Source organism: Pelophylax lessonae, assembly GCF_965119305.1.
Source record: "Pelophylax lessonae genome assembly, chromosome: 2".
In the NCBI taxonomy this organism is placed as follows: domain Eukaryota; kingdom Metazoa; phylum Chordata; class Amphibia; order Anura; family Ranidae; genus Pelophylax; species Pelophylax lessonae.
Window position 1 is genome coordinate 375105067 of NC_138769.1, and position 24884 is coordinate 375129950.

A 24884-nucleotide genomic window follows, 5' to 3' on the forward strand; every position below is an offset into this window, starting at 1 on the left:
TTTGGTAAAACAAAATTCCCAATAAGTGTACTTTGATTGGTTTGCGCAAAGTTATCGTGTCTACTAACTACGGGAAAGATTTATGTCATGTTTTGTGTGTGTTTTTTTTTTTTTTTTGTGCGGGACTGCGATATTGCGGTGGACAGATCGGACCCCTAACTGACATTTTTGACACTTTTGGGGGGACCAGTGACATTACTACAGTAATCAGTGCTATAAATATGCACTGTTACTGTAATAATTCCATTGGCAGGGAAGGGGTTAACCCAGGGGCGATCGAAGGGTTACATGTGTAGCGTGTTTCTAACTGTATGGGGGCGTGGCTTGTGAAATGATCAGAGACCGGTGTTCCCACATAGCAGGATCACAGGAGCTCTTTGATCATTCCAGAGAGAACAACGGTCAGCTGTGTTTACAACAGCTGACCGTTGTTCTCTCTCAGCGGGGAACGATCGCGCTCGCCCCCTAGCTGCAGGCAGGCGACTGACATATACCTACGGCAGTTTGCGCAGGAGGACCAGCCTGCCGCAGTATAACTGCAGCGGGCGGTCCTTAAGTGATTAATAAGCCTATAAAAATAACTTTTACAGTACATAAAAAATATATATTTGTGTAGAAGTAACTGTTGTGCTTTCTTCTCTTAAGCTGATTACTGATATCTTTATCATTTATGAACAGGGTATTTCCCAAGCGCCTGCTTGATGGTAAGATCAGGGGGTATTTTGCAATCGTTTTTACACAATGCATTTTTGTAGGTTTAGGAGGCCCCACTTCTTCAGGTTCTGTGAAACACTTAGGAATCCCAACCAAATAAGTGAAGCAACTTACCACTCTAACACAAACCAGGTCATTCCCAGAAGGTTACACTCAATTTCTCTTGGGCAATTATGCCAGGATGCTCTAACTTCATGCATAATTGGCCAAGAGGAAACCAGTCTACTACATTGTTTGAGGTGGTTGTATACTAATCCAAAGTCTCTCTCCCGCCCCCCCGCCCCCCCCCCCCCCCCTTCCCTTAGGGCATATGTGTCAAACACAAGCCCCGCGGGACGAATGCGGCCTGCCAGGCCATTTCATGTGGCCGTCACACCTCTCCTGTAGCTGTGGCCCCCCCCCCCCCCCTCATCTCCACCATACATTGTGTCAGCAGTCAGCAACAGAGAGGAGGACAGGACTCTTCCTACAGATCCTGCACTTATCTAAGGAGCTGCAGCATCCCCTCATCTCCTCCTCCATTGGACTCATGCAGCTGACTCCAGCCCTCCTCTGATTTTACTGTGATGTAACAGTGGGTGGGGGACTCTTGACTTCTGATAGTGAGGGGGATCTTTACATCTGATCTAGATTGGATGAGGTGCTCTGGACATCTAATCTTACAGATACAACCGGCCCTTTGGGGGCAATCATAATGCTGATGCAGCCCTCAGTGAAATTGAGTTTGACACCCCTGCCTTAGGGATTGGGCACAACCTACTGGGAATTAACTGGTTTGTGTTAGCAGAGTGGCAAATTGTTTTTCTTTTTATTTGGATGGGATTTCTTAGTGTTTCCCAGAACCTGAAGAAATGGGACCTCTCAAACCCACAAAACTCATTGTCTAATAACCTTTTAAAAATACCCCCCTGATCGTGCAGGACCTTGGGAAGTACCTCTTCATACAAGCAATTTGCTTAAGGGAGGAAAGCACAACAGTTAACATCGAAGCAAAAATAGTTTACATACTGTAAAATTTATTGAAATGTGTTTTGTAAATGCAAAGTGATGAAAAGGATGCGATAGCCCAAAAGCAAGTAGGCAGCACCTAGAACTTCTTGAACATTAGGAGAAAAATTAAATCCTGAAATAAACTAGTGCACTCAAAATAAATGTACATAAATGATTGTGATGAATATTGACAGAAAAATAATCATATAAAAGACATATATTAAAAAATGTTCTTATAATAGCTATCAATAAATTCACATGAGAATTAATTTAATGGGAAGGAATTACCTGTTGAACTTCACATGAGGATTTTATTTACATCACACTGTTTTACTAGAGACTTTTTTTTATATATATCTTTTTTGCATGTCACTTTATGGCACCATTTACTGTTCACCTCTTTGCATGTTTGATTTATTGATAGCTTTTTTAAGAACATATTTTTATATGTCTTTTATATGATTATTTTTCTGTCAATATTCATCACAATCATTTATGAACATTTATTTAGAGCGCACTAGTTAATTTTCACGATATGTTTATTAATGGGCTGTCTTTTGCCAGAATGTAATTCAGTTTTATGGATCTGAGGATGTTTTAAATTAAAATGCTGACATTTTATCTATTGTGTACATTGTATACTGTATAGATAGGGTATTTGTAAAATTCCATACATGTTTGGTTTTCTATTTTCCTAGGTTATCATGGCAGATATGTACTTGGGCAGAAGTAAGGGTTCATTCCCTAAATATAGGGGTTGATTTTCTAAAGGCTAATAGACAGTTGCACTCAGTCGGGTCACAGAAATATAAACCTGATAGAATATTTAACTCTTCCACATTCTTTCCAATATTTAAAAAAATGATTGGAGCTAGACTTTAGGAGTTTGGAGTAATAAAGCTGAAATCTGTTCTGCAGCATGCTAAGAAGAAACTGTACTGTGGGACTTTGTGCATATAGTATATTGATTTTAATTACTTGTTTTTTGTGGGTAACGGATTAGCTGTACTGTGTTATTACCAGGTCCCATGGAAATAGTCATATAACTCTAATTTTAACTTTATTTAAAGGGTTTGCAGAGCATGGCATTATCGGTATCACACAGCCACGCAGAGTTGCCACCATATCTGTAGCAGAGAGAGTGGCAGAAGAAATGAACTGCTCATTGGGAAGTACTGTAGGTTACCAAGTACGATTTGATGACTGTACATCCCAGGTAAGAACCTGTTATTTCCTTAATGTGTGCTATATAATTGTGCAAAATCTGAACTTCTGACAAACTTCTAAATACACTGTTTAACCACTTCCGGCAGGAGGCCCAGCTGTGCAAAATCATGAACATGTACGTGATTTTTTTGCACTGGTTTTCGGGGATGCGCTGCTCCCGCTGTGATTGAACACCGCGGGAGCCAATCAGCGAGTCAGCCGGCTGCGATGGCCGCCAAGACCCGCCGATTGTTCGGCAGAATGGCGGTCTGCCTTTGTAAACAAGGCAGACCGCTGCTCTGTCAGAGAGGAAAAGAGAGATCTTGTGTTTTAGCTAAGCTGAAACACAGGTCTCTCTTTTCCTCTAGTGCAGGGCTTCCCAAACTTTTTTGGGCCAAGACCCACATCTGAATACAGTTATTTTTCGGGACCCACTTGCTTGCAATTGAATATTGTAAAGTGCTACAGAATTTGTTGGCGCTATATAAATGCAAGTAATAATAATGGATATTTTAAAGGGAGGGGGTTGTTAAATTAAAAATATCAATTTACTACTTTTCAATTTTATTATTGATTACACTTGCCAGATGTTCTAAGTGAGGGGTCAGAAACCTGTGGCATATAAGCCGAGTTATAAGTAATCAGCACCCTCATAGACAGTATAAGGCAGGCAGAGGACCGAAATCAACCACCCCAGGACAGTGATCAGCAGGCTATATGGCACTCACCCTCCTTCCTCTCCCAGTGGTCCAAAGTGAAGGGGAAGCCCCTGTTTGCCCTCTCCAGGGCCCAGCACACCTTACCCAGAATATCCATGATGAGGAGCTCTATGCTGGACTCAGTGTCCTGGCTCTTCTCCTTCAGATCCTCTACTGGGGTCACAGAAGCTGCCATGAGCTCCTGACACTGCCAGCCCACCTGGTCCTCCTATGACACCAAGGCTGCCGCCTCTGCCCGCTATAGCTGAGAGAATCCCGCCGCCAGTCTAGCCACCACCGCTGCTACCAGCAGGACCAAGGAGCTGGCTCTGCACCCCATAAACCTATCCTACATAACAGCCCACATACGTACTTACTGATGCAAGTATCCTCCTCGCGGGAAATGCAGACCAGCCTCCGTAACCTGCGTGGGCAGGGTCCTGAATCCATTGTGACTTGACTACTCTGGCTCTCTGTAATCTGCGCGGGCTCGCACAGCACAATTTAAGTGGGCCCGCTCTCAGTGATTTCTGGCTCAGCGCGATCCACTCAAACGCAGCTCACGACCCACAGTTTGGGAACTCCTGCTCTAGTGCATCCAGCCCCAGTACAGTTAACACTCCCTAGGAGCACACTTAACCCCTTGATTGCCCCTAGTGTTAACCCCTTCCCTGCCAGTGTCATTTATACAGTAACAGTGCATTATTTTAGCACTGATCTCTGTATTGGTGTTACTGGTCCCCAAAAAGTGTCGGTGTCATATTTGTCGCAGTCCCACTAAAAATCGCTGATTGCTTTCATTAGTAGTAAAAACAATAAAAAAAATGTCCATAAATGTATCCCATAGTTTGTATACACTACAACTTTTGCGCAAACCAATCAGTATACACTTATTATGATTTTTTAACAAAAATATGTAGCAGAATACATATTGGCCTAAATTTAAGACTAAATTAGATTTTTTTTAAAAAAATTTTATTCGGAATGTTTTATAGCAAAAAGTAAAAAATATATATTTCTTTTCTTTTTCAAAATTGCAAAAAATAAAAACCGCAGAGGTGATCAAATACCACCAAAAGAAAGCTCTATTTGTGGGGAAAAAATGACAATTTTATTTGGGTACAGCATCGCACAACCGCGCAATTGTCGGTTAAAACATCACAGTGCTGTATCCCAAAAAATGACCTGGTCATTAGGAGCTAAAGGTTACCTTCAGTCAGTCACGGAATTGTTGATTGATTAAAAAGTTAGTGTATGCATAGCCAAAAGTCGTCTGTGGTGTGGTGTTTTTTTTTTTTTTTTTGGCATAGAGTAGGAGAGGGTTAAATCATCTGTCAGATTACTTTTTGCTGTGAAGATTTATTTTCACTTCCTGTCCCAGAGACTCGACAGTGTAAATCTCTACAAAATGAAAGAATCCTCTTAAATAGTTGTCACTAAAAGAGTAGGTGTCCCTATTTTACCTTCTCGCTTCTGGTAATAGCTTTGGCAATTGTCACCAGGACAAATTTATAGGGTGAATCTACCCAACAGGGACACGGAAAGCAGGAAAATCCCAACAAAAATATTAAAGCTGGCTAAACAAAAAAAGTTGAACTGATTCCTTAATAATCACATTCAATGAGGATATGGGAATCCTCCCTGCTGTGTCATTGTATTCTGACAGTGGGACTCCCCTGCCATCAGAATACACTGATCAGTGCTGCAGCTGATTGGCTGCATGCGCTGACTGATAAAAATATACAAACAAGCTGGTTCAGGAGGGGTCGATTAATCGATAGATTGAACTCTCATGAAGGAAAATGGCCATACAAGGATCAAAATTCGGTGGGTTCAGCAGGAACCAGACGAATTTGGATCCAGGTATGGCCAGCTTATTTCTTTGTTTCTCTAATGTCTACATACATTTACAAACTCGACAAAGCTACCTGGTATTTATTGTGTTAGTTTTTATTGCTGTATGGGTTTACTGTAGGTTAGAACACTATACAACAATTTGCTCAGTGAAACAACAAAGAATGTTGTACAAATGTGTGAAGTGACTGCATACATTTTAACACTATAAACCATTTTATATACTATAGAAAACGGACATTATGTACCTGACTGACGGATGTTTATTGCGGCACACTCTAACAGACCCTGATCTCCTAAAATTCAGTACAATTGTTTTGGATGAAGCTCATGAACGAAGTTTAAGTACTGTAAGTATATGTGCATGTCCACACTAACCAGATAGCTGATTTTATTTATTTATTTATTTTTTCTTATATCCAGTACTTTTTCTGTTTTTATATGGTTTGTTATCAAATAATAATAATTGACATGTATGTGCTCTGATGAAAACTACTGTTCAAAAAAACCTTGATTCTGTATACAGTTGTAAATATGCGTGTATATGTACTGTAAGCCTCTATATTTGCTCATGACAGACATGTAGGCTCTCTTTTTTTTCCGTAATAGTAGTAGTAGTAGAACATACCATAACAAAGAAATTCAAAACTGAACTCCATGTATAAATGTAATGAAGATAAAATTCACATCCACCTGCCTGAACTATTACATCTAATGTGTTTCTCCCATAATGGGACTCATTTGTAGCTAATCTTTATAATGTTAACTTAGCTTGTTGCAGCAAGAAAAATTGTTGGGTCCTACAAAAGTGTAACAATGCTTCTTAAGTACAATTTGGTGCAAATGTGGTACCTGTATGTACTTTTTTTATAGTCTTTAAAACGTGTAATAATTTCCCTTGGGGTTAATAAAGTAATCTGAATTTGAATTCTGAGAATTAGAGAAACTCGGCATTCCAGGCCTAGCTTTAGTCGGGTCTAAAGAATTAATTATTTTGCTCAGTCATGCCATTTAAAAGTCCAGTGCCTGAGCCACTAAAGCTCTCCTATTTTAAATGTATATTTATGCAAAGCCTTGTTAAGGTATTTGGATAGATTTGGGAAGGGTTAAATCTCAGTCAAGTTTTTATTGCTATCTGTGTCTCACTGGGGAGGTTTACCCCTCTGTTTGTCCTTGTACTAATTCTAACCAAGAAATGCATGAGGGGGAAATCTGAAATGTTGGAGTTGTTCTTAGAACAAAAGGTAAGGGGAGATTTCCCAATGGGGACACCTATTTCAGGGACAGCTGTCTAAATGAGGAATTGCCTTCACTTTGGAAAATTTTCTTTAACTTCCTGTTGCATCCTGGAGGCAGGTAGTAAATAGAAGTTTCCCCAGTAGTGCACAAACAGCAAAAAAAAAAACTTTGTAGGGTTTTAACCCTTCCCTACTAATTTTAAAAATAAATGTATGGCAATATATGCAAGGCAAATGGAGCGCTTTATGTGTAATACAGTATCAAAAATTGAACGGCAAGCAATTAGTGTGAAAGTAATTTAAACAAAATTACTTTCAGTTGCTTGCCATTTATTTGAAAAGTAAGTACTGTGAACTGTAAACTTTTACATCAACAAAAGCTGTACCCACTGAAAATCTACCATAATTTCTAAACTTGCTTCAGAGATAACATCTCTTGGCCAAACCACAGTTCTTTTTATGAGGCCTTGGAGGACTTGAGGACATGGTCATCTCATTCCCTCTCATGGATGGGCAAAATAGTCACTATCAAAATTATTCTGTTGCCAAGAATATTGTACAGTACTAGTTTCAGACATTACCCATCCTTCTCTTTTCCTCGCACTTAAAGAAATTCCAATCTTGTAGATTTAAATACATTTGGGGGTCTGGTGGCTGAAGAGTGGCCCATAATATGTTATATGCCTTCAAATCTTCTGGCAGTTTGGATGTATCCCACCTTCTGAGATATTACAGACTGGCACAATTGATCGAACTATCACAAATTTACTCCACCTTCTATAAACAGGACTGGATCTAATTAGAATCATAAGAGGGACTCCCACACCCTATAAAACTCCTCATGTGGCTCACATCTAAACATCACAGAGCTATTTTGTGCCCCACCCTATCTCATTCTCTCCACCTATGTATGGGTTATTATTTGCAAAATATCCCATTTGTGAATCTATATACATTTCAGTAAAATCTAAAAAGTAGTGCGCTCAACAAAATAAAAAAAAATAAAAATGCATATATAAATGTACAACAAAAAAACAATGTGGGTAATGTGATAAACATAAACCAAAAGAATAAGTGTCACAAGAATTGTGCAAATAAAGAAGCTCCAATCTTTAGAGTCTCTCAAAGGAATACATAAGTGTGACAGTGCTCTAAACCAGTGGTTCTCAATTCCGGTCCTCGGGACCCACTAACAGGCCAGATTTTAAGTATTACCTTGGGGGATGCAGACTAGAATACCACAATCACTGAGCAGCAAATGAGATCACCTGTGATGTAATTTAGTTATCTTGCAAACCTGGCCTGTTGGTGGGTCCCGAGGACCGGAGTTGAGAACCACTGCTCTAAACTAATGTGAAACCAAGTCTATAAATGGATAGAAGTGATGTCTTCAGACCTTGCAAATGTGAACCAAATAGTCAGTGATACAGAAACTGGTGAAGTGGCCCCTTACCAAATTCCACTTAAAATCAGATAGTGTGGTGACCACAAATTCCACTTGCAGTGATGAAAACGTGTCTGGTGTCACCCAAGTGATAACATAGGCTTCTTACCAGAAATACATGGAGGGTAGGCTTTGAACCATATGTTGGTGTATGGATTCCTATATACAGATGGTGCACAGAACCGACTCAAGCTCATGGGGCATATGAAGCTCTTCCTTTTTACAGGGGCACATCAGGCTCTGATATGTGGATGATAGTATCTGTCACTTGTATAGCTCCCCCAGAAATAGGAAAAATAAAGTGCCAATAGTACATTACCCTTAAAACTCCTTTATTACACAAGAAATAACACTTACATGGCATCAGATGGAAACACGCAAACAATGATTCCTGTTGAAAGACGCGGCCGCCTGCAGTGCAGACTCCGCCCCAATGCGTTTCTCCTCACAAGGCGTCAGCTGGGACCGGAGCAATCAAGACATCACTTCTATCCATTTATTTATAGACTTGGTTACATTAGTTTAGCACTGTCACACTTATGTATTCCTTTGAGAGACTCTAAAGATTGGAGCTTATTTATAGTATTTTCACAATTCTTATGACACTGTCTATTCTTTTGGTTTATGTTTATCACATTACCCACATTGTTATATTGTTGTACATTTATATATGCATTTTTATTTTTTTAATTTTGTTAAGCGCACTACTTTTTATATTTAACCAATTTTCATTTCTAGTGCTACCACAAATATACACAGGTTAGAGCACCTTTCTTTTCACACATACATTTCAGTAGCCCCTCTTATTAATAGCCCCTCTTATTAATAGCCCCTTTTTCCCTTCCATGGCTGTGTTTTTTTTTTTTTTTTTTTTTTAAACCGTGGGATCAGGCATCCCATTACTTTTTTAAATGCTTCAGATGCCTTCCTCAGAAATAGTCCACATGCATCAACAAATAGATGACATCACTTCTAGAACTTTGTTTGAAAACAGATGCATGAGAGATAAAGGTTCCCTGGCCGACAAATTGGCACTGTAATGACTCCTTCAAACGTTACCTTCTAAATTACCCCATCATTTGGTGTTGGTGAAAAATTTGGGAAGGAAAATGTCAGATGAAGATTTGGCTCTGACAGACAGGTTTTACAAAGGCGTTATTCACACTAATTGAGGCGAATTACAAGATCCTATCCTGGTGGTGTTTAGTCCCCTCCAAGATTGCCAAAATCTATCATGAATCCTCTTCCCTTTGTTTCAGGGCAGGTAGACAAGAAGGCACCATGTCCCATGTCTAGTGGGCTTGTCCCAAAGTCAAATGGTTCTGGACAAGAATGTTTACCTCCTCGACCAATCTCAGTGTACCTAAAAATGCGAGAATAGCACTTTTAAATGAACCAATCATGGACATTCCTAGACATGGGCAGCCCTTATTCATTTTTTTTTTTTATATTTTTAGCAGAAAATGTCAATTGCTAGAGCATGGAAAACACTATTTCAAATAGCTGCGACAAAAAAGAACATTTCTTGGATAATTCTCCATGAGAAGCTAGCCAGTACCCTTAGAAAAAAGAAGTCTAGATTTGAAAGGTCTGGAATCCTTGGCTAAGCTATTTGCAATTACACATTGATGATGATGAATATGTTGAGTGTCGGGGCACTGTGATCTGACAGTGTTTTTTTTTTTTTTTTTTTTTTTTTTTTTGTAGATGCCATCATCCTATTGAATTTTGATCACAGATATTACTTTTTTTTTCCTTTTTCCTTTTAGTTGTTAGTACTTTCTTACATTTGTTACAGATGTCTGTTAGTGGACTCATTTAGGGCTTCAGAGGTGTTTAGATCATGCCTACCCTTGCTAGGCTATTTGTAGTTTGGGGTACAGGGTTTTCAGTGCCTTTTACTACCTGTTACATCTAATGTTTTGTCCTGAATTCTGATCCAAATGAATGTAGGCAAATTACAGATTTTGTTAAAATAAACATATTGCAAAAGAAAAATATACCATAATTTCTTTTAAAAATGTTAACTTTAAACTTTGGCTAATATTTTGACTAGAATCAGTGCTTTAGAACACATCAGTAAACTATACTAAATATACATATTGTGGCAGAGCGAGCCCGTGCCACTGTTTTAAAATGGTGGTTTACACTAGAGTTTTGCAAGAAGCAAGCACACTAATGGCACAGGTGTGGGCTGGCTTCATATAAGAGTTAGAGCTCAGAACCCCACCCTCCTTAGGGGGTCAGTGTGTGAAGGGAGCCATGAGAGTTGTTCATATGCACCATGGTGTCCAGGTCAGGACAGACCAAGGCTCGAACCAGAGAGAGTCCATGAGGGACAGAGCAGCTGGGAAGCTGCAAGGAAAGACCCAATGCAGAGGTGCAGCGTCTGTGCATGAACACTGGGATGTGTTTGATGGTCAGGAGGACCAAAAGATACTAATGGTCAGGAGGACCAAGAGGTGCTACTCGGAGCAGTAAAGCTGCAAAAGAGCCAGGAGGCTGAATGTTACATCTTGTTCATATTGATGGTAAGAACCCCCGGCATGGGAAGACATACCTGTATGAGCTTTTGACATTTTTTTAAAGAGGAAGTAAACCCTCCTCTACAAGCTTACCTATAGGTACTGTAAATATCTCCTAAACATGCACCGTTTAGGAGATATTTACCTTACATGCAGCCAGTGACGTCACTGGCGCATGCGCTCTGAAGGAACGGGCGCTGGTGCGTGGGAGTGACGTCACCGCGGCTCCGGCCAATCAGATGGCCGGATGCCGCAATCCCGGAAGACGGGCGACTGGACATGTCGCCCGTCATACAGGTAAGCGGGCGTCACGGCGGGGGCTCGTTCTTAGGTAAGTATTTCATAATGACCTAGTATGCGATGCATACTAGCTCATTATGGGTTTCTCTTTCAGAAAAAAAAAAGTTTCATGGGTTTACAACCTCTTTAAATAAAAGTGGGCTGGAAAGCCCTGAAAACTATTTCTGACGTGGGGTAAACTCACAGTTTTTGGCATTACCACTGAGCGAAAAAACCCCAACATGTCACAATATGTAAATAGGTTACTTGCTTTGCACGCTGATAGAATTCTTATTTGCTTTCATTTTGTAAATAATGTTGAAAGTCATTATGTGTTTTTTTTATTTTTTTTAAGGATATATTATTTGGTCTACTAAGAAAACAGTTCCTATCAAAGAATCCTCCAAAAAGGAAGTACCCTCTCAAAGTTATCGTGATGTCTGCCACATTGGATATTGAACGGCTTTCTGAGTTTTTCAATAACTGCCCAGTAGTCACAATTCCAGGAAAAGTCTTCCCAATTAAAGAGAAATTCCTTAACCTTATCGGCCCACGAGACAAGGACAACACTGCATACATTACAGAGGTGTGTGATTCAGTACTTTTTCCACATAAATAAAAATAGATATATTTAAAAGCGATCTAGTTCAGCCTGCACAGTACAATGACAAAAAATACAGTGTATGATTCCCTTTGATTTACCTAGTCAATAAAATCTTGTAATTTTTACTAATTTTTAAGTTTGCAGCTTTCATTAAAATAAACTGTGATCTAGTGATCATCTATGAAAGTGGTCCTTCTTCAGGCTCTCCCTGTTAGAGGACAACGGTGCTGTGTCCTGTGGCTATAATCCTGCATTTTTATTATGTGGGCTTCTGATGGAGACTACGTGGCAGTTTCAGCACACATGCATGCCATTGTCCACTTTTGTCACCAACAGCAAACCTGCCCTGAGAAATGCCATGCAGCCATCACTGGAGTGCATAAATGTAGACAGGAAGTGACTGAAAAGAGGCTGCAAGATATTGGTAGCATTGATTTGCAATAAAGGATGAAAAAAGTTAAAACCTTTTTAATTAAAAAATGCAAATATTTTATAGCAAAATGCTTTCTGTTCAGCTACGGTTTACATCTGCTTTAATTATGGGGCTTCTTTTGTGTCAGCACTATTTTATATTATGGTCATTTTCTTTTTTTTCTAGACTGTAAAGGTCACAATAGAGACACATTTAAATGAACCTGCTGGGGACATTCTTGTGTTTCTTACAGGTAAGATGATTGAAAAGAACTGCAAAATTGTATATATTTAAATAGATCTGTTTATATGATTTATCCTATAATTGGTAACAAAGTATGGTGCTTTCCCCCTTTTTTGTTGACACAACAGGAAGTGATAGGAAATCTCCCCAAAGCAGGCGAGGACAGCCATAATAACCTTACAGAGATTCTAACTTGTACTATTTTGTGAAAACTACAAAAAAAAAAAATTATACAGTAGTTTTGCACTTGAGGAATGCACTGTGTGACACAATACTGATGTTAATCCTAGCACATTGCACTGCCTGTTTGTTTTTTCACAGAACTTTACTGGAATCACAGTAAAGGGATATTTCTTTAGAGCTCTATTCACCACAGCATCTTTGCGATACAGTGGTTCTCAATGTAACCCACTCCACTGGAAAAAGTACTGCATGGTGTCATTTTTTTTTTTTCAGCGCACACCACCATCACCGCATCTAGTGGGAATGGGTCCCTAAAGTTGATGTACTACCTGTCTCATTGTCAGCTTTTAATAACTCTTATATAATTTTATTGCAGTTACAATAATTGTCCCTTGTTTTTTAGGCCAGTCAGAGATTGAGAAGGCCTGTGACAAGCTATTTGAAAAGGCTGAACGGATTGACTATCGCCATGATGTTTATGACTTTTCAGTGGAAGGCCTGCTAATTTTGCCATTGTATGGCTCCATGCCAACAGGTAACATGTTTTTGTTAACTTTTTTTTTAAAAGCATTATGACAATAAAATGTATTGTATTCTATTAATCAATTTCCTAAACCTAATACTATTGTATGTTCAACCCTGAGAATTCTATTCAGTAATTTAAAGTACACAAACTAGGAAACATGCATGGCTTGCCTATGATAGCTCCTCCTGAGAAAAGTACTTTGTTGTCCTCCTTCAACACTTTGACTTTCTAATTGGCATGCTTCTTCCAGGCCAGTGACTCAGAGTAGGGGTAGATCTGATCTGCGTTTTTTGTTTCAAGTAGTAAGTATTGAAGCGTTTGGATCAGAATGACAGCCAGCGTTTTCAGAAAGAGGTCAGCAATGGCAGCCTTTAGTATTTTTTTTTAATATACTTCCTTTAACTACTTCTGGACCGCCTGCTGCAGTTTTACATCTGTACTTTGACGTTAAATACCAGTATTTTTTTACCCACTTGCCGATCACCCCACGCAGATTTACTGCGGCAGGGCGGCTCAGCTGCGCATAATCACGTAGATCTACGAACGTAATTATGTGCACTCCATCTTGGCGGGGCGCGCACGCTGCCGGAGCCTCGCTCCTGCTGTGATTAGACACACCGGGAGCCAGACTATGGGAGGAGCGGGCTCGATCGCCGCCGGCCTCCCGCAATCTTTGGGAAACTGACAGGAGAGCCACCGGCCTATGTAAACAAAGCAGGCGGCTGAAGCACCGATCTCTGTGTGCCTGTCACAGAGCCCCCCCCCAGTTAGCAAGCACATTTAGGCTTACATTTAACCCCTTGATCATCCCCAGTATTAACATCTTCACTGCCAGTGTCATTTATACAGTAACAGTGCATATTATTTAGCACTGATTACTGTATTAATGTCACTGGTCCCCAAAAAGTGTCAAAGATGTCAGTTAGGGGTCCGATCTGTCCACCACAATGTCGCAGTCCCGCTAAAAATTGCTTATTGTCCAATAAAAAGATTTAAAAAAAATAAATCAAAAATTGCTGATCGCCGCCATTACTAATAAATATAAAGTCTAAAAATCTATCCCATAGTTTGTAAACGCTATAACTTTTGCGCAAACCAATCAAAATACGCTTTTTGGGATTTTTTTTACCAAAAATCTGTAGCAGAATACAAATTGGCCTAAATTGATTAAAAAAAATTGGATTTTTAAAAAAAAATGTTATTGCGAATGTTTTATAGCAGAAAGTAAAAAATTTTGTGTTTTTTTTTTTCTTTTTAAAATTGTCGCTCTTTGTTTATAGCACAAAATCTAAAAACCACAGAGGTGATCAAATACCACTAAAAGAAAGCTCTATTTTGTAGAGAAAAAAGGACATCAATTGTATTTGGATACAGCGTTGCACAACCGCACAATTGTTGGTTAAAGTAACGCAGTGCCGAATCGCATAAGGGGGTAAAATTTTCCAGAGCTGAAGTGGTTAAACTGCGGGCGTTCCGCTTTAACTTAAAAGTGGTCCCAGCGGCGGATTCGCCTCCCGCCGCTTCCCGGTCATTTTTCCTCGCTTACCAGAGCCGTTGGTAGCGGGGAAAACGATCCGGTCCGATGGAGTCCTAGGCAGGAAGTCGAGTGAGGGCAAGCTGGCCTCCACTCAACTCTATGGTCTTGGAGGACTGGAGTGACGTTATACGTCGCTTCCTCCCAACGGCCTTAAAGGACCCTTTTTTTTTTTTCCTTGCAAAAACAAAAATTACTTTTTTGTTTTTAAGTTTAGATGTGAGATCTGAGGTCTTTTTGACCCTAGATCTCACATTAACCACTTAAGCCCCGGAGGATTTGGCTGCTAAAGGACCAGGGGTTTTTTTGCGATTTTTTTACTGCGTGACTTTAACGGACAATTGCGCGGTCGTGCGACGCTGTACCTAAACGAATTTGACGTCCTTTTTTTCCCACAAACAGAGCTTTCTTTTGGTGGTATTTGATCACCTGTGCGATTTTTTGATCACGCGCTATAAACAAAAAAAGAGCGTAAATTTTGCAAAAATAACAATATTTTTCACATTTTTTTATATGAAATTCCCCAAAAAAAAAAGTAAAAATCAAAATTTTTTAACATTTTTCGGCCAATTTGTTTTATGCTACCTATGTTTGGTAAAAAAAAATTGCAAAAAGCGTATTTTGATTGGTTTGCGCAAAAGTTATCGCGTTTACTAACAAAGGGAAAGATTTTTGTCATTTTTGGTGTTTTTTTTTTTTAACGCGTAATGGCGGCGATCTGCGATTTTTTTTTTTTCGGTACTGCGACATTGCGGCAGACAGATCGGACCCTTGACTGACATTTTTGACACTTTTGGGGTTACCAGTGACATTACTGCAGTAATCAGTGCTATACATATGCACGGTTACTGCAAAAATGACACTGGCAGGGAAGGGGTTAACTTTATTGGACAGGGAGGGGTTAAGTGTGTCCTAGGGGCGTGATTCTAACTGTGTAGGGACATTCCTATTGGTGTAAAAGCAAAGATCAACCGTTCTACATAGTAGAACGGACAGATCTTCACTTTTACACAGGGAGAACTGACAGGCAGCTTGTTTACACAAGCTGCTCTGTCTTTCTCCCTTCACAGGAGCGATCGCAGTGTGACTGGCGGACATCGAGTCCGCCGGTCACACGCACGGACTTGCCTGTGAACGAGCCGCGGCGGGCGCGCGCCTCGGCGGGCGCGCGCCCGCCCGCGATAGGCTCGCAAGTCAGTGACAGGCGAGTGACGTACCGATACGTCACTCTGCCTGGCCGGGGCTGACCGCCGCAGTATATAGTCGTGCGGCGGTCGGCAACCGGTTAAAGAGGACCTCTCCTGCTTATTTCTGTTAAGAGATGTTTACATTCCTTGTAAGAGGAATAAAAGTGATCAAAAAACTTTTAGGGAGGGTGTAAAAATAAAAAAGGTAAAATAAATAAGAAAAACATTTTTTTTAAAGTGCCCCGTCACTTCAAGCTCGCGAGCAGAAGCGAACGCATATGCAAGTCATGCCCACATATGTAAACGGTGTTCAAACCCCACACGTGAAGTATCGCTGCGATTGTTAGAACAAGAGCAATAATTCTAGCCATAGACCTCCTCTATAACTCTAAACTGGTAACCTGTAGAAATTTTTAAAGCGCCACCCATGCAGATTTTTAGGTATCAAAGTTTGTCGCCATTCTACAAGCGTGCGCAATTTGGAAGCATGACATGTTAGGTACCAATTTAACATTCTCTTTCACATTATAGAAAATAATTGGGCTAACTTTACTGTTTTTTTTTGTCAGACATGTAGCTAAATACATTTTGGCCAAAATATGACATAAATTGAGTATATTGGATATTTTTTAAAAAACAAAGTTGAATGTCATTTTTTTTCTCAAAATATTTGCTCTTTTTTTTTTATTAATATCGCAAAAAATAAAAAGCGCAGAGGTTATCAAATACCACCAAAAGAAAGCTCTGTTTGTGGAAAAAAAAGACGTAAATTTCGTTTGGGTACAGCATTGCATGACCGCACAATTGTCAGTTACAATCACGCAGTGCCAAGTTGAAAAAAGGGCTTTGGTCTTTGAGCAGCCAAATCCTCCGGGGCTTAAGTGGTTAATTAAAAAAAGTGTATTTTTCCCAAACAATTTGCATTTGTAAGACCGCAACGCAAATACAATGTGACAAAGTATTTCAATGATCTTCATCTTTTTCTCTAGGGTCTCTGCTAAAAAAAAAAAATAAAATGTGTGTGTGTACATATATGTATATGTGTGTGTGTATATATAATTATATATATATATATATATATATATATATATATATATATATATATATATATATATATATATATATATATATTGTATATGTTTGGGGGTTCTAAGTAATTTTCTAGCAAAATATATAGATTTTAACTTGTAAACAACAAGTGTCAGAAAAAGGCCTGGTCTTTAAGTGGTTAAAGAAGAAGTTCTTTTTTAGACATTTTGTCTAATATTTTATTCTAGTATGTTAATACTAGATCTCTTTCATTGACTATGCTATTGTCTGTTCTGTGCCCATGTGAATTGGCAGTACTTCTCAGTGTTGGTAGTATAATATTTGCTGAAATAAAAAATATAGTCATTGTTTTAAATTTGTTTTCCAGATCTGCAAAAAAGAATATTTCTCCCTCCACCTAAAGGGATCAGAAAATGTGTAGTAGCCACAAATATTGCTGCAACATCTGTGACCATTGAAGGGATAAGGTGCAGATTTTTTATATTGTTTTAGTCCTTTGATGTTTGTCTCCAGATTGGACACTGGTACTGGTATGGATGTAGTTTACACCAGTTGCATTTTAGTGAGGCACCACAACCAGGAAAAATAGACACATTCCCATTTATATGTACATTTTACAATGCAGCAGCCCCAGCCCTGCAAAAAGACCAGTAAATTTCACAAAAAGTGTGGACTTGTTTATAGCGGACATCATATGGCCACTGCGAAGAGAGTGCTTTTTTTTTTTTTTTTTCCCCTGCAAAAAAGTGAGCTTGCACTTTAATGTATACCTATACAACTATTTTTTTTTGGCCTCCAGAATATTTTACTGCTGGTGGTTAGGTGACTAGCTACTCCAGTTAGTAATTGAACTCCACACACAATTATTTTAGTTTTGTGTGGTTGCTAGCAAACAGAATTATACTGGCTTATTAAATCGCTCAGGAACCCCTATAGTGAGATATCTTTAACAGAAGTTCCGTGCTGACTACTCTGTCTGTTATCCAACAGTATGATGGCGTTCTGCTTACTCAATGTAGAATGTGAAACCAGTTTAAACAGTCTCAGCTGTGAGGTACTGACACTTCTTTATGACTTTAGCAAGTTATGTGTCACACATATTCCACAAAGAGTTGTCTAGCCACTGTTTTTTTTTTTTTTTTTTTTAAAGAGAAAAAAAGCTAAATATTGATGCATTCCACTGAAAGGTCAGTCTTTAGTAAATGCCACCCAAAACAGACCTCCAGGTTGGGTATCATTTACTAAAGATTGACTTTTTGGTTATAATGACATTATATGTGGTGGCATCATATGCAAATAGTTTCACCGCAGCAGCAGATTTCACTTGCAGGCGCTGTTGCAGCTTCATTTGTGCCTACTTGTTAAAGGAAAACCTGTACTGAGAAACATATACGTATGCTGTCATTGCTGTCCATTTTCTGAATATGCTACTCCACTTGCTTTCATACGGATTCCATAGCTTCAATACCTTGAGTCACTTGTTTAGAACAAATATCCAACATAAGGACTTCTAACTTTTACTAGCTGCTTTTTCACTGTTTTGGAAATTATGTCTTGTACCCACTTGCTTAGCAAGTTTGCACAAAGCATTTGCAAAGTTTTTAGACTGCTTCAAGCTACCCACTTAAAGCTTTTAGGGCAAACTTTAATTCAAGAAGAAGGAAATGCTCTCTACTAAGTAAACTTTATTTTTTTTTGTTCAGCCACTGTTCATAATGTATAGCTATTCTTTCTGAAATATTACTCTAATATTTATTTCAAGACAAAGCTTGTATTTCCACTTCTTCTTACAATGTGGCCTAACCAAGCTACTTACATACTGCCCAGCCACTGTACAATACTTTGTAGCTTTTGCCTTCTGAAGTAATTTACTTATTATTATTTTGGGGATAAAACGAGCCTCGTGTCTCCCTCTCACACTGCGGCCTTACCAAGCTGCTAATATACTCTCCAGCCACTGTACAATATGTATGGCTATTGTCTCCGAAATTGTACTCTCTAATGTTTCTTTCAAGTTAAAATCTGCTTTGTCTCTCCCTCTTACACTGTGGTCCAAAGAAACTGCTTACACACTGTCCAGCAGCTGTACAATATGTGTGGTACTTGTTTTTCAAATGATACATTCTAAACTTTAGTTAAGCATTAAAATAGCTTTGTCTCTCCCCGCCTAATCAAGCTGCTAACCTACTGTCCGGCTACCATTCAATAATTGTAGCTATTGTCTCCCAAACAAAATCTAATACTTCTTTCAATCTAAAAACAGTCTCATCTCTCCCTTTTTTTTATTTTGTAGCCTAACCAAGCTGCTTAAATACTGCTTAACCGCTGAACAATATTCTGGGATAAAAGAAAATACAGAATCTGTATCTGAGACCAGGGAAAATACACTCTTAGAGACAATACAAATTTTGTGTACTACTAAACAACTTTTTATTGCAAGACAAAATCTGCCTTTTCTCTTATTTTGCTTGCTATTAAAGTGCTTGTTTACTATCCTGGGACTAGCCAATTTCTATCCAACACATACCTGAAGATTATTTTTGGAATACCTTGGGAATTAAGAAATAGGTGTGAGTGTGGATAGGAGGAGAAAATTGGATTTTTGACATACCGTAAAATCAATTTTTCTGATGTTCATTGACAGACACGGCTCCTGATATTCTTAACCATTGGGTTATACTGCCCTCTACAGGAGTAGGACACTAGGCAGAAAAAAAGTTTGGCTTTGAACATGGGCAGTCGCAGGGGGTGTACTCCCTCTCTCTGCTATAGGCACTCAGTTTAGTTACAAGCAGTGTCAGGAGAATTACAACTCCACAGAGTGGTGGATGCTGTGTCCGTCAATGAACATCAGAGAAATGGATTTTACGGTAAGTCAAAAATCCCATTTTATCTTTCGTTCATTGACGGACACGGCTCCTGATGATGATAATCATTGGGACATCCCAAAGCAGTGTAAAACACGAGGGGTGGGAACAGCGAAAAATAAATTTCCAAGGCTAAACTGTAGCCAACCAGGAAAAACAGGAGCTCAATTAAACTAACTGGAGCCCACCTGAAAAAAACAATATACCCTCAAAGAGGATCAGGTCCTCTTAAACAGCAGCCTGCAAAACCTTGCGGCCAAAAGAAGCATACGCAGATGGTAACACCTCCGACGACCAGGTGGCCGCCTTGCAAACCTGCGTCACTGATGCCTGATGGAAAGCCCAGGAGGCACTAAGTGCCCTAGTAGAGTGCGCCTCGACAGGGAAAGGAGGAACCTAACCCCTGATGGAATTGGCCTGAATCACCATCTGTCTGATCCATCTGGATATGGTTGCAGAGGAAGCAGATAACCCTTTACGAGGTCCACCCGTGAGCACAAATGGAGAGTCTGACTTCCTAAAAGATGCCGAAGCTGCCAGGTACACCCTAATTGCCCAGACCACATCCAAGGTATGCAAGGCAATTTTTCTTCAGATTTTTAGGCCTGGGACACAGGGAAGGCAACACAATATCTTCATTCAAATGAAAAACAGAGACAACCTTTGGAAGGAACGACGGACCAGGGCGAAGAACCACCTTATCCCTGTGAATCACCAGGTAAGGTGAGCGACAGGATAACACCGCAAGTTCCCGACACCCTGCACGAAGAGGTGATAGCCACCAAAAAGGCCAACTTCTGGGACAGCGTGAGCAGAGGAATCTCTGAAGTTTCTCCAAAAGGAGGCTTCTGGAGAACCGAAAGCACCAAATTGAAATTCCAAGGCTGCAACGGAGCCCACACTGGAGGAACCAATGTCGGACACCTTGAAGTAAGGTACGCACCAGCGAGTGTGTGGCCCAAGGTCGTTGAAATTTAAAGAAGCCTGCCAAAGCCGATGGTACTCAAGGCCAATTTTCTGTTCAACCCCCCCGCGTTGAAAGGAGGTCAAGATCCGAGCCACCGAGAAGGAGCGAGGATGAATCCCAAGAGACTCGCACCACGCAATGTACATCGTCCACGTACGATGGTAGATCTTCCTAGAAGTAGATTTCCTAACTTTCAACAGAGTAGAAGACTCTGACCCTAAGCACACAGCTAAAATAACGGAGTGGCTTCACAACAACTCCATGACTGTTCTTGAATGGCCCAGCCAGAGCCCTGACTTAAACCCAATTGAGCATCTCTGGAGAGACCTAAAAATGGCTGTCCACCAACGTTTACCATCCAACCTGACAGAACTGGAGAGGATCTGCAAGGAGGAATGGCAGAGGATCCCCAAATCCAGGTGTGAAAGACTTGTTGCATCTTTCCCAAAAAGACTCCTGGCTGTATTAGATCAAAAGGGGGCTTCTACTAAATACTGAGCAAAGGGTCTGAATACTTAGGACCATGTGATATTTCAGTTTTTCTTTTTTAATAAATCTGCAACAATGTCAACAATTCTGTGTTTTTCTGTCAGTATGGGGTGCTATGTGTACATTCATGAGGAAGAAGAATGAACTTAAATGATTTTAGCAAATGGCTGCAATATAACAAAGAGTGAAAAATTTAAGGGGGTCTGAATACTTTTCGTACCCACTGTGTGTATATATACACACACACACAAACAACGCATTAAAGTAAAAAACCTTCTGTGCTGCAAAACAATTGCACAGAGCAGGTAAGTATAAAATGTGTGGTATTTTTAATTTAATAAACCTTTTTTGTTTTTTTTTAACACTTTAAAAAATTATTTTACATATCCAAAATATGTGATGCTAGAATACAGTATTGCAGATGCGGTCTGGGAGAATCTTCTGTTTCCATTTTTTTTTTTTCACCCTCCTCCCCTCTTCCATTGGAACCAAACCCAGACACATTCGCTCATCCCCAATGCCCAAATGTCATGCTTACTGTTCCTTCTCACATTGCTAGTCTGAGTCTGCAGACCCACTGATAAAAGTGTACTCTGTGTGGCTGATCTCTTTCCGATGAACATAAAGCCCCCTCTACTGGCTACTCTACAAAACTTTATATTTAATACAAAAATGAAATGAAAGCGTAAGTATGTAAAAATTCATCAGTCAAATAATAAATAATGCCAAATGTGCAAAGTACATTACATACTTTCCCTTTAAAAAAAGGGTAAGACGATTAGGAACTAGGAAATGTTAAGTTCCACCAGAGAACCCATGTATAAACATTTTTTGCTTAATATTTATTTTTCCCTTTAGCTGTTTACTTTAAACGTTTTTTTCCATTTTGTTTCAGGTATGTAATAGACAGTGGATTTGTGAAGCAGTTAAACCACAATCCCAGGGCTGGACTTGATGTTTTAGAAATAGTTCCCATTTCAAAGTAAGCAACAGAAAGAATATACTGTTGGCTAAAATTACATTTTTCTTTCTAAATCTGTAACTCTTGCTCTGATTCCTTTTCCTGAAGAAGTGAAGCTGTGCAGAGAGCAGGGAGAGCGGGCAGGACGGCATCTGGAAAATGCTACCGAATTTACAGCGAGGAGTTCTGGGATAAATGTATGCCAGATCACATGATACCTGAGATTAAACGCACCAGTCTAACATCTGTCATTCTAACCCTTAAATGCCAGGAAGTAAATGATTTTATCAGGTATTCCACAATGTTCACTTTATTTCTTTATTTCACTAATCAAATTATATTAATAAAATAATAAAATAGTACTGCGCTCCTAGGATTTTTAGAGGTAAAACAGGTGCTCCAATTTTCTACTAGTCACAAAGATATATATATATATATATATATATATATATATATATATATATATATATATATATATATATATATATATATATATCTCAATTTAAAACTATGTACTTCAAAATAATACTCAAGTGTGTGTGTGTGTGTGTGTGTGTGTGTGTGTGTATATATATATATATATATATATATATATATATATATATATATATATATATATATATATATATATATATATATATATATATATATATATATATATATATATATATATATATATATATTTAAAAAAAAAAAAGTGCTCCAGTATTTGGTGCAAATTGTGCAAATATACAAACCAAATTATAAATACATAAATAAATTCAACAAAGAATACATAAGGTTCAAACAATTGTGCTGAGTGTCCAACCAATTTCAGACTTAAGTGACTCTTCAAAATATATTTCTTTAAAAAGTGATGTCCTTTAATCGTCTATTAAAATCCTCCACCAGTATTCCAATGATCAGGGGTGTTCTTCAGTGACAACACCTATATGTGTGCGAACTGCTCACCTCCAGCTATAAACAGCAAGGCCTGTGGGTATTGGGAGTTTGATGGCTTGTAATCCTCCTGTGTGTGCTCTGTTTTTCTTGCCCCAGAGTTTGGTGGGGAAATGGGAAACTTTTCACCTTGAAGCTCCAGACTATTAAACAAACCCAATGGCTCCAGATCATATAAGAAAAAGCCATCATGGTGTAGTTAGTATATCACAGATTTTATTATTTATTTCCCCTGATAATTCTCGGTATATAGGACTTCGTCCAGCACAGTATGCACTTCTTATAGTTTTCCATCATACACTGGAGCACTTTTTTTTTTTTTTTTAAACTCTCTATATATATATATATATATATATATATATATATATATATATATATATATATATATATATATATATATATATATATATATATATATATATATATATATATATATATATATATATACACAGACACACACACTTTAGTATTTTGAAGTTAAATTGATATATATCTTTGTGACTAGTAGAAAATTGGAGCACCTGTTTTTACCTCTAAAAACCCTAGGAGCACAGTACTATTTTATTCATTTACACTGTTTGGGTAACCAGTTCAGTATTCGCAGCACCTGGGAAGGTTTTTTTTTTTTATTTTAACAGCTTTATTTATAATCCGATAGCGCGAGAGTCATCTTGCTTTTTACTCGGCTTAATCAAATTATATTGTTTTAGTGTGTTTTTATGAGCATATTTAGCATGTTTCCAGTAGACACTTTGTTGGTGATATTCTCAGCTGGTGTCTTGCCCCTAGTATTTGCCTACAATATCATATGGCTGAATTATTATTATTATTATTATAGCAGTATTTAAACATAATCTTTCATATGGTATACAATGCTCAAGAATGTATAGCATTCCCTTTAGCACTATCATACGCTGCTACACATTTTTTTTTTTTTTTACAATAACTAGTACATGGATCAGTGTCTCATTAAGGCTTACAGTTAATGTTCTGCTCATATTCACACCATGCAATAGTACAGATAATGGAGCAATTTACAGCAGAAGCCTTTTAACCTACCTTTTTTTCTCTATCGCTCATTGACAGACGTAGTCTTCTTGATTCTCAAGAGCTGGGTTATGTTGTCTCCGCAGGAGTAGGACTAGGCAGAAAGACAAAACGTTCTGGCTCCACCTTAGGGGCAGTCCCTGAGGGTATATCCTCCCTCTCTCTGCTACAGGGAATCAGTTTTTTTCTGTCTAGTCAGGAGTAAGGACCTAAGTTCCTTGCTGGGATCTTTTGGTCCTGGCAAGACTTTTTTTCTTTAAGAAAAAGACATTTTTTAGGTAGTTTTCTCCAGTGTTTTTTTCCTGTGAGATCTTCAAGCAAAGATGCCGGACTGGGCGACACTTGTGGTCACCCCAGCCGGCCTACGAGCGCGCGCAGACCATGGCATTGCGCTTGGTCGGCCGCGACATATTCAAGTAAGTATGCGGGGCCGGGCGACGGGCTGGATGTTGAGATCCAGTGGTCACCCCGGTTTCTGCCTACGAGCGCGTGCAGACCAGAGCTCCGCGCTGGGTCGGCCGCGACGGAGTCCCAGTGAAGGGACTGACTTTGCGAGTTAAAAGTCTCGCTTGGACGCCAGGTACCAGAGAGTCGAGGCGTCCACAAACCCCCACCCCGGTGGAGAGGGTATTGTGAAGAGAGGGTGCCTGTCGGTTCGGTATGGTGAGTAAACGTTCCCTTTTTTCCTCGTTATGAGGCAGTATGTATTATGGGCCCCTCCATATATGGTCAGTATATATCTGATACTTACAAGTCCCCCTTGTAATACAGCATGTGTTTGTGGGAAGTGGACTTGGTTTAAGAGCTAACACTCTACCCAGCAGACTGTAACATTACAGCAGACATAGGAGGTATAATCCTACCTTATGTGTAGTGTATCTCTGTAGATCCATATATCACCTCTTAGCAGAGTGCAGGTGGATGTGC

At 39.2% G+C, this 24884-nt stretch overlaps 1 protein-coding gene across 2 annotated transcripts in view; it reads left to right on the top strand.

Annotated features, from left to right (window-relative positions):
* DHX40 (DEAH-box helicase 40) overlaps positions 1–24884 on the top strand; it is a 119878-nt gene that overhangs the window by 13190 nt on the left and 81804 nt on the right. For both annotated transcript variants that reach the window (XM_082247382.1, XM_082247383.1), the window contains exons 2-9: positions 2775–2920; positions 5693–5812; positions 11304–11534; positions 12151–12217; positions 12794–12925; positions 17055–17154; positions 21906–21992; positions 22080–22262. In XM_082247382.1, coding sequence (XP_082103508.1) covers positions 2775–2920; positions 5693–5812; positions 11304–11534; positions 12151–12217; positions 12794–12925; positions 17055–17154; positions 21906–21992; positions 22080–22262 — 1066 coding nt within the window. The remainder of the gene's footprint in view (positions 1–2774; positions 2921–5692; positions 5813–11303; positions 11535–12150; positions 12218–12793; positions 12926–17054; positions 17155–21905; positions 21993–22079; positions 22263–24884) is intronic.